The sequence below is a fragment of the Plasmodium malariae genome (assembly GCF_900090045.1).
Source record: "Plasmodium malariae genome assembly, chromosome: 9".
In the NCBI taxonomy this organism is placed as follows: Eukaryota; Apicomplexa; class Aconoidasida; order Haemosporida; family Plasmodiidae; genus Plasmodium; species Plasmodium malariae.
The window spans coordinates 519,162-530,035 of record NC_041783.1 but is presented as its reverse complement, the minus strand read 5'-3'; the positions used below and the strand labels follow the sequence as shown (position 1 = coordinate 530,035).

At 27.2% G+C, this 10,874-nt stretch overlaps 4 protein-coding genes across 4 annotated transcripts; 3 read left to right on the top strand and 1 right to left on the bottom strand.

The window, feature by feature from the left end:
• Nucleotides 1–1,148: 1,148 nt before the first annotated feature.
• On the top strand, nt 1,149–2,198 carry RFC5 (replication factor C subunit 5, putative; the record flags this gene model as incomplete). Its single annotated transcript, XM_029004885.1, has 1 exon — nt 1,149–2,198. The coding sequence occupies one exon, from the start codon at nt 1,149–1,151 to the stop codon at nt 2,196–2,198; it is 1,050 nt and encodes a 349-aa protein (XP_028861530.1).
• A 721-nt stretch (nt 2,199–2,919) lies between these two features.
• Nucleotides 2,920–4,605, bottom strand: PmUG01_09020500 (tRNA m5C-methyltransferase, putative; the record flags this gene model as incomplete). Its single annotated transcript, XM_029004884.1, has 1 exon — nt 2,920–4,605. The coding sequence occupies one exon, from the start codon at nt 4,603–4,605 to the stop codon at nt 2,920–2,922; it is 1,686 nt and encodes a 561-aa protein (XP_028861529.1).
• Nucleotides 4,606–6,094: 1,489 nt separating this feature from the next.
• PmUG01_09020400 (ES2 protein, putative) lies at nt 6,095–7,765 on the top strand (the record flags this gene model as incomplete). Its single annotated transcript, XM_029004883.1, has 1 exon — nt 6,095–7,765. The coding sequence occupies one exon, from the start codon at nt 6,095–6,097 to the stop codon at nt 7,763–7,765; it is 1,671 nt and encodes a 556-aa protein (XP_028861528.1).
• A 913-nt stretch (nt 7,766–8,678) lies between these two features.
• Nucleotides 8,679–10,337, top strand: PmUG01_09020300 (conserved Plasmodium protein, unknown function; the record flags this gene model as incomplete). Its single annotated transcript, XM_029004882.1, has 7 exons — nt 8,679–8,740; nt 8,813–8,911; nt 9,052–9,186; nt 9,366–9,444; nt 9,554–9,613; nt 9,893–10,018; nt 10,263–10,337. 7 exons carry the CDS (start codon nt 8,679–8,681, stop codon nt 10,335–10,337), a joined length of 636 nt encoding a protein of 211 aa, XP_028861527.1.
• Nucleotides 10,338–10,874: the final 537 nt, after the last annotated feature.

Here is a 10,874-nt window from a genome sequence, read left to right as displayed (position 1 = left end):
TCATATTTTTTCCCCTTCGTTTGTATTTTATTTTTTTCTCCATATGTACGCGTGTTTCATTTTTGGCGCAAAATTAGGCAAATTTATTTACATATATATGCGTGCTCATTTACATGTACGTATATATATATATATATATATATATGCATGAATAGGCAAAATTCTCACATGGATGTTTTATTTTGCTGCGCGAAAATAACGTTTCATATTACGTAAGAACAAAGGAAAACACAATTATATGGCATAAATAAACACGTAAAATAAATTAGTAAGTAGTCTTCTATTAAGCAAAAAGAGCACATACAAAGATATGCCTTTTAAGCATCATTCTGCCGGCAAATATTTTTAAAATACATGTTTATATGTACATGGTTGGTGAAGGTACGTACATATTCTTATGCATTTGTTCTCATTTCGACATAATTGCGGTGGCGAATAGGTGCGAGCAAAATGAAAGCATAAGAATTTAAGAAAAAAGGGCATATATATATATTCCCATACAAGTGCATAATAGTATGTTTGTATTCTGTATGTTTATGAGCATCTATAACTGATGACAAAATTTACATAACGCTTTTTTTCTCATTATTGATAAGTATGAAGTATATACTATAAATATATATTAATTTTTGAGAGCCGAGGAAAAAGAGAAAAGAACAAAGTGTATGTCCGTGCTTTGCTTGAGTTGATATTTAATTCAACTTTCTGGACATGTTTTATATTCTTTTTTTTTTCATTTTACATTTGTTTTAATTTGGCGAAAAAGAGGATACGTATATGTGTATGTGTGTGTGTATGTGTGTATGTATGTATGTATATATGTATGATTATGTATTCATGTATATGATAATGTAAGAAGGTGAAGGTACATATATATGTATAAACATGCTGCCATACTATAGAAGCCGCTTTTTGTGTTTATTTTTACGGTGCGCATAAATTTGAATTCAGTGCTGCATACGTGTAGGAGTTTTATTTTTCTTTTAAGTTTCTCTTGCTATGTGTGACAAACCCGTTTCATGTTTCCATGTGCGTATTTTATCCTTAAATTTATATTTAGGATTTGTGTACTTTCAAATTACGTATATCGATAAATTTTTGCAATTTTTTTGCTTCTCTTTTTTTTTTTTTTTTAATTATTGGTTAAGATGTGGCTTGAAAAATACGCTCCACAATGTTTAGACGATTTAAATATTCATAAGGATATAACAGATAGATTAAAGAAATTAAGTGCCCACAAAGATTTACCCCATATAATATTTTATGGAGCTCCTGGTGGAGGGAAGAGTACAAGAATAGATTGTTTAATAAAAGAAATATTTAAAGAAGAAAAAATTATTCGAAGACCAGAATGCATAACAAATGCAGAAAATAAAATTAATATAAATGTAGTTCAGAGTAATTATCATTTAGAGTTACAATGTTTTGAATTAGGAACAAAAGATAAAATTATTGTTCAAAGTATTATTAAAGAATTATGTAGTTATAAGTCAAGTGCTTCCTTTTTTTCAAAATCACCCATGTATCGTATATTTGTTTTTAAAGATGCAGAATTTTTAAGTGAAGGTGCACAAGCAGGATTAAGAAGAACACTAGAAACGTATATAAGAAATGCAAGAGTTATATTACATTTAGAACATTTATCTAAAATAATTGAACCATTAAAAAGTAGATGTATATGTATTAGAGTACCTCTACCAACAGAAGATGAAATTTTTGGGGTGTTAAAACATATATGTGACAATGAAAATATTTCTCAGTCTTTTAGTTCAAAAGAATATTTTAAAAGTTTAATTAATACTCATGGGAGGAATTTACGCAAATGTATTATGGCTTTAGAAATGACTGTCTATGCAAATTCAATTAAACCACATCAATCACTCTCAGTTGCTTCTACATATATAAACGAACTATGTGATTTTGTTTTTATAAACCCTAGTCAAATGAAAATGAAAGAATGTGTAACAAAAATACAGAGCTTAATAACATGTCAAATACCTGTTAATTTCATTTTTGAAACTACAGTTAAATATTTGTTAAGATGTAATTATGATTATAAACTTAAGTATTATTTTCTTAAGTTGTGTTCGCATTTCTCGTATCTGTCAGAAAACTCATATGATAAAAGTGTTTCTCTCATTGCTTTTATCGTAAACGCAAATACTGCCATAGTAAAATATAATCTATCAAAAAAGTGAGTAATTTTTAAATAAATATTGCTTATAAAAATGGTCTTATATTATGTAGATATTTTTACCCGCTTTGTTATTATCCCATTTGTATGTATTTATTTATATACATATGTGAGCGTGCGGGAGTGTGTGTGTGTGTGTGTAGGCCGCTTGTATTAACTTGCAACCGTTTTTGTAGGTCTAATTTCATATCAGTCAGATTAGCTGAGAATTTAATTTTTTTTTAATAATTGCACAAACGCATAGCACATAATAAGTTTCACCCTTTTAGTCATAGTTAAAATAATTTAAAAAAAAAAAAAAAAAAAAAACAATTGAAGAAATTGTTTATGATATAAAACTGGAATTTTTTAATTTATTTGCTCACATTTTGCTTCATTATTATTTGTTCTACTTTTAGTACCTTTTCATATATTTTTCGCACTATTTCATACATTTCTACACCATTCATATATTTCTACACCATTCATATATTTTCGCACCATTTCATATCATATATCTTTTTTTTTTTTTTTTTTTTTTCCTGCACACATATATTTTACGTGTGAATGACTAGTTCACTTTTTAAAGCCTCAAAAAAATTATCAAATTGTACTCAATAATAGATAAAATTAAAACGAAAACAAAACAATTTCAGATAAAAAAAAGAAAAAATAAAATAAATAAGCCAATTTAATTACAATTTAATTAAAATTTAATCACAGTTTAATTAAAATTTAGTCACAAATTAATTGCAATTTTTTAAAATTTTCTGAATTTTGCATATGTATAAAACACCAAAGGGTGATTTATCGGGTAGGGATATATATCCATATTTAGTTTTTTCAAAAAATCTTAAAAAGTTCGTTTTCCCCTTAAATTCTTTAAACTCATTATTGTAAATGGAATTACAATTATTAGCAGCGCCTTCCTTTATAGACACGATTGTCTGGTTAATGCGTTTATAGTCCTCGTGTTTATTATCATTTTCCTTCTTTTCATCTCGGTTGCTACTAACTTCGTTTAATCCATCGTCTACACTGTTAACAAGAACAGCATCAAATTTTTTACTATTCATTCCATTCACTGCGCCCATAGCAGCTGGAGGACAAATCCCAATTTGCTTCTGCTTAACGAGCATAAAAGCTTGCTCGTATCTCTGTTGATATTCGACCTCTACAAAATCGATAATTTTAACTTGCTTCTTAAATTTTTTTAGGAGCTTTTCAATAACTTCATCATTCTCATGATAAGATAGTGCGCAGGTGGAATATATTATAATACCATTTGTATGGAGTAACTGAAAAGAATTCATTAGTAGCTCACACTGTACATACGTATTATTTTTAATAACGTTAATTGTCCATTTGTTTAAATCACATGTTCCTTTGTTTATTAAATGTTCATCAGTCGAACATGGGACGTCTAATAAAATTTTATGAAATTTTGGAAATCTCATAAATGAGTTTAAATTCAAACCATTATAATTAGTTATATGTAAATTACTAGAATTAATTAAATCTTTAGGTAAATGTTTATGTAACACTTGTTTTAATCTATCATATCTTGATTTATTATATTCATTAATAACTAAAAACCCGTTCCTGTTACATTTGTAATAATTCAGCAGGTTTAATGAACAGCTAATTTCGATATGTGTGTCATTTATACTTTCAATATTTTTAATTCTATTTAATGGTGATATATCATAACCAAATAATTTACTAGCTATAACTAATGATTTCCCACCGGGGGATGCGCACATGTCTAGCACCTTTTCGTTCTTTTTTATATCTAAAAAGTATGCGGATAAAACAGAACATGGGTTTAAATAATATATTATTTTATCCACATTTTCAATACTTCCATCATATTTCATTATATCATTTATATTTAGCAGTTCTAATTTGTGGATGATTATTTTTTCGTAATTATTATTGGTCTCTACGCTATAAGGAGAGCACAATTCACATTGGTCTACATTATGTATACCCTTCTCCATTTGTATGGTTTCCATATTTTCAGTTTTGATGTCATTAGACCCATGAATAATGTTATTTTGCATTTTCTCTCGTACAATGTTTCCGAAATTTTCCTTTTCACCCCCAATTAAATATAATTCATTAGTATAATCCTTTTCTTCACTTGTTATTTTATTGGGTAAGATTATACTTTTTTCCTCATCTAAAAAAGTTAGAAAACTTTCATATTCCTTGTCCACATATAAACCATCAAAACTCGTTTTTATCTTATTCTTTGTTATCATATATAATAAAATTTTAGTTATGTTCACATAGTCTATTTTTATAAAATCTGTTATGAAAGCTCCTTGGACAGTTTTTCCCTCTTGCAGCTTTTTTAATAACGCCTCAGCCCTTTCCCCATATTCTTTTTTCAAGTTCAAAAAGTAGCCCGCTTTTCCACTGCATTTCATGTTTTATCACTATTATGATGGGGGGAGTTGGAGTCGGTAGAATTTTTCAGCTAGTTATTAATTAAACAGCTTGACAAGATATGCACTTACGAGGTTGACGATATATGTACTGACCTACTTGATGTTTATCGAATTGTTTCAAAGAACATTTTCCATAGCTAAGCAGTACCAATTTAACCATTTTAATTTATTTCATTTTATACCTTTCTACATGAAAAAGATCATATTTTGAGGAAACATAGTGCTCTGTAGAACATTTTCTGTCGCTAAATAGGTAACAAAATGGATATACATATGTACATATATACATGTGAAAATTTTTTTCAATTTTTAAATTCCCCGTTCAGAAAATTATGAACATGTCATAATTTTTTCCTTATTGCTTCATTCTCATTATATATAAAAAATTGCACAGGAAAATAAAACAAAAGAAAACAAGAAATGGATGAACATGTTTGTGGCGTTATAATTTAAAACATCTCAGTTCGAAAAAGAGATCATATGTACATATATTACGTATATATATTATATAAAGCATTATTTATAACATTCACTTAACAATTTTTTTTTTTTTTTTTTTTGGCGAGGGAAAAAATTAATTCTTCTTTTAATTTAATAAATGAAATAAATTCTTAAAATAAAAAAATAAAATAAAACAAAATGGAACATGAAAAAATATAAATGATCATATATAATTAGGAATCAGTGCGATGAAGCATTATTAAAAATAAAAGGTAAAATTTTTGAAGTGACTGCAAAAATAAATTCATTGATATGTTGTTAACTTTTTTGTAATCTCGTGTTTTCCATTTTTTTTCTTTAAACTGTACAAAGCGGCATAAGTATAACAAACATGCATGAAAGAAATAGATAAAATTGTAAAAATAAGCTATATGAGAAATATTTTTTCCTTATGTATGTATGTGTTGATTTATTTTTAACCATTATTCTCTTAAATATGATAAGCAGGCAATAAGCGAATATTTTCGTACAGGTGAATGAAGCATGTTGTAGGGTAGTCATCATTTTTGTGGATCAGAGAATTTCTGTTATAAAAGGGAAAAGGAAAAAGAAGAAAAAGAAAGAAGAACAAGTCCGTAAATGGGAGATATTATAACGGAATAAGTTTAACTCAGACGTTAAAAAAAATAACACACCATTACATGTATAATATAGCGTAATATAGAATATAAATGTAACAGATTGATAGTGTAATACTGCGATAGGGTAACATTGTAATAGTGTTATAGAGTAATAGTAAGGTTTCTGTAAACGTTTCAGTAAAGCGATATTGTTTAGTAGTGTTTTTTTGAGGGCTGGAAGTAATGTCTATGTACTAATTTATCATAAAGCTGCGCATTCCACGAATTGTTTCATACCTCTTAGAAACCCAAGTGCGTATATATGCGATATAACACATATATTTATATGTACATAAGTAAACGTGCATGTGCATATATGCTTGTGCCAGAGCAAGAGTGAAGACCTGATGGAGCACTTATCAACTCCAGAGACTCAAGGGAACGAGCGTTTTAGAAAACAAAGGAACTCGAATGAAAACAAAATTATATTAAATGATGAAGATAATTTAAAAATAATAAAGAAAAAAAAAAGAAGAAATGGGAAAAGAAAGAAAAATGAAAGTCAAGGGGAGCATGATGATGATAATGATAACAATAATTATAAATATAATGATAACTACTTTGATAATGAAGGTACAGTAGGAGAGCATAAAAATGAAAAGATAGTTTTGTTTGAAAATAATGAAATTGTTGAATATGATGCAAGTAATTTTGGAACTAGAAAGGACAATATCATTGTACTACTTGAGGAAGACTATTTAAGTGTGTTAGAATATTTAATTGAAAAAAAATTTTTCCCTGATATACATAAATTAAGAAATGAATCAAGTTACCAAAAGTCCGAATGTGTTAATGTAAAAAGTAATAAAAATAATTATAGTAGCGATTTTGAGTATAATTATTCTGATCAAGTTAGAAGTTTGGATAATATGTTAGAGGACAGGAATTATTATGACAATAAAGCTGCAGAAAACGCAATAAATGATGGGGGAAATAGTAGCTGTGGTATTATGGATGTATACAAAAATAATAATTATTATTATGATGATGATAGGGAAAGAAGTAATGTACTGTGTTTTCCAGAAAGACAAAGTAAGTACAAATTAGTTGTATTACCAAACGGTAAAAAACATAAAATAAATTTAAATATAAATCTTCGAGATTTCCAAAAAAGATACACATCAGAGGATAACAAGTCCTTTGAGTATTTATTACGGAATATGAAAAATAAAAATATAGAGAAAAATTTATATTCCATTGTTAAAAGAAATGAACATAACTTAAAAATTGATCAAATTGAAGAATGTACAAAGAATGGAATAAAATGCCATTTCCTGAATACAAACAAATCTGAAAATGAATCGAATTCAATGATGTTTTCATCAAGTTTTAAAGTTAGTGATGTTGATAGTATAAAAGAAAACAAATTACAGATATATTATGATAATACAAGATTTTCGGAAGAATATAATAAAGATATGAACAATCAAATAAATCAAAGTGAACAAATAAAAGAACTGAAAATTATGAGTAAAGAAAAAGAAAGGATAGAAGACCAAATGATTGAACAAGGTAATTTTAATTTATTAACAAGAAATAATCAATATGAATATGTACGAACTCCCTTAATAAGAGCAGGAAAGGGTGTTGATAAAAGTCCTATAATAACATGGGGTAAAATTATGAACACACCAAAATTAATTCAAAATGAGGAAAATGAAATAAATGACTATAATTCCAATGATTATAGTAAAATTAATGGAGGAATTAAAAAAAAAACCTCAGAAGAAGATGACAATGAAATATACGCAAAAAATGAATTTAATTTGCAAAAAATAAATAACAGAGAAATTATTGCAGAGAAATTACAAAACAGCTTAAAAAATATAAAGTATAATAAAGAACTTTTAAAAAAAAAAAATTTAAATCTTTTAATAAATAAAAATTATAGTTCTCGTATGTCCACTACATCATTCAGAAATTCGATTTTGTCCAGACAGAGCCAAAAGCGTTTAAATAAATTGGCCCAAAAGTCTTCTCTAGCTTCGCAAATTTTAGGCAAAAAAAAGAGCTCATAATAATTGGGAGGAAGCCGGTTCGAACTGTCAAATATACGTACTTGTACATGTAAATGTACACATACATGTATATGTGTATGTGTAGATGTACGCATATATACATGATTAATTAAGTGCAATAACGAAGTTGAACTATTTGGAGTAATTATTAGAGGAGAAGAATGCATTTCCCAGCATAAGTGGATACGCACACACATACATATAGGAAGACATCTTTCCAACTTTACCCAGCATTTTATTTTAAGTTAATTTTTTTTAGTAAATTTAATTGCAAATTTTAGCAATTCCACAGCGTTATTTTATTCGTATATACATAATGAAAAACGTGTGGCAAGCAAAAAGAGACAAGTTTGGGCGCATATATATATGTGTATTATGTGCATACTGATGGATAGATACGTGCATACATAAATGAGTACACACATAATTGAGTGCACACATAAATGAGTACACACATAATTAAGTACATATATAAATAAGTACATACATAAATACGTGCATTTTTTTTTTCTTTTTTTTCCCTTTCGTGTATGTTAAAGACTGGTCTTTTTTATTAGCCCTACAAAAATGCGTAGTTAAAAAATTAAATTTTTCTCAATGTTTTTTTTTTTTGTAAATCCCTTCCTATATTTACATATAATGACCTTTTTTTTTTTTTTGGTGAGGCGGTGGATACACGTAAGCATGAATATATATATATGTATAAATGTGCATAAATATGCATACCTCAATGCATAAATATATCATGTCGTATAGAGTATACATACTAATGGTACAATAAAATAAGGCATGGGCCTATTTTTGGCCGATGATAAAACTAAATGAAATTTAAATGCATATTTACGAACTCCATTTTTACTTTAATTTTTCTTTTTTTTGAACTTCATTTTGAAAACATTTAAAAAATAAATCCATGGAATTAGCAAAATTATTAGAGTACAAAAGCTTATCGCATGAATACAAGAAGTCTTTAAGGTTACACCGATAAAAAACATATTACATTTTCTGTTGAAATTATTTGCTAACATATATATTAATTTTTAATAGAGAAAAAAAAGAAAATGCGAAAAAAGAAGTGTTAGCCGCAATTGTCATACAAAAATGCTGTAGGGGATTCCTAGCAAGAAAGACGTACATGATTTATAAGTAAAATTAAGCTTTCTTAAGGGAGATATAAATACATGCGCACATATGACATATACAAATATATATATATGCATATGTAGCAGTAAACATCAGACTAGTGTATTTAACACTTGGAACGATTTCCTTTATTTACATATCAGGCAATTTTTGAATCATGTGAAGGGCCAAATAGAGATTTTCCGATGCAAGTGTTTGTTAAAAAAAATGAAACATCAGAAGTTGGAGCAGCAGAAAATCATATTCCTTTCAGATAATGCAATAAAAATACAGAAGACGTAAAATAGATAAATAGATTAAAAAATAAAAATAATAATAGAGAGTTTACCTATAATAAGTAGTCGCACATATAGACAAGTGCATGGATGTATTATGTGCACATATCTTATGAATACATACATACGTACATATATACATATGTACATATCTATATTCGCTTCTTTACCTTAATGAACAGCTTTCGTGGCTTCTACTCGAGGAAATACATTCACGATTTTTTTAAGAGAAAAAGACAGATTATCGAAATGGACAATTATGTAAGAATGTTAAAAATAGAAAAGAATGAGAAGGAAAAGATAAGAAATGAAAAGAAAAGAAGAAACTACATTACTACCAAAATTTCTTATTCTCTTTTAATGTTCATAGGTAAAAGAACAAAGAGAATATATGCTTCTAGGACTTGCGGAAAAAGAAAATAAGCAACTGGTAAGCCAAAAGTGTAATGATCACCACCCTCTGCATTATTGGGAGCGGGTGGAAGGGAGCACATACGCACACAAATATATGCATACATACATACGCAAGCATATATATAAGTAAATAATATATGCACTTAATCCATACAAGTACGCATTCATTTTTACGTATAAATCACCAGTGTTCATCTATGAAGCGTATACATATAACCATATTTTACTCTAATAGATCCCCTTAAAAAAAAAAAAATAAAAATAAAATTGAAATAAAATTATATCTACTTTATAGCTGCACAATAAGAAGCTCAAAGATAAGAAAATACATGATGTTGCAAAGAATCTGCATCACCTAGTGTCCACAAAAGCGCAAAGAGGAGTCTACAATTATAAAATAGAAAACATAATAAAGGAGCAGGTTACTAATTCTTAGGAACAAAAAGTTAAAGATTTGAATTTTATGAGGGTATACATATAAAATAGTCTTTTCACAAATGACATACAATGATACTTTTTTTTTTATTTTATTTTATTTTTTATAGCAAGGAAAAATTAAAAAAAGGAATAAAGGGTACACTAAAAAATAAGCCATAAGTTCATAAGAAATATCGAAAAAGTTACATAAAAAATAAAAAAAAGAAAAAAAAAAGAAAAAGAAACAGAAAAAGAAGATAAAAATAAGAAGGAAAATAAGAAGGATAAGAAAAATACGAAGAACAATAAAAAGGAAAAGGTAAAATAACTAAGGAAAAAAGGCGACTAATCAGAACAATGAAAAATGAGTAACGAAAAAATAAAAATGAAAGTCCTATTAAGTAAGCTTTAGAGGTGCCTATAAAATTAAAAAATATGGAATATAACATGTTCAAAAAAAAAATATAAAAAAAATATGTATGTTTAATAAATAAACGCCAAAAAAAACATTATATGAGAGTGTCAAAGAATGGTAAAAAGTACATGAGGGTAAAAAATCAAAATGAAACACATAATATATAAAAGGTATAGCTTCTCTATGCTCACAGCTTGCATTCGAAAATATGGAATACAATTCACATGTATATGTGTATTTGTATGCGTACATATATGTATCTATATTTTTGGTACTTTTTCTCGAATAATAAAAAAAACTAACATATAAGGCAGATATAATACATTGCAAACATTTAACAAAATACAGTGTCTCAAATTTGTAGAATTTATATTAATATTTAATCGGAAAGTCGTGTTTAATATATATTACGCATATAAATTAATTTTAATAATCAAATTGTAGG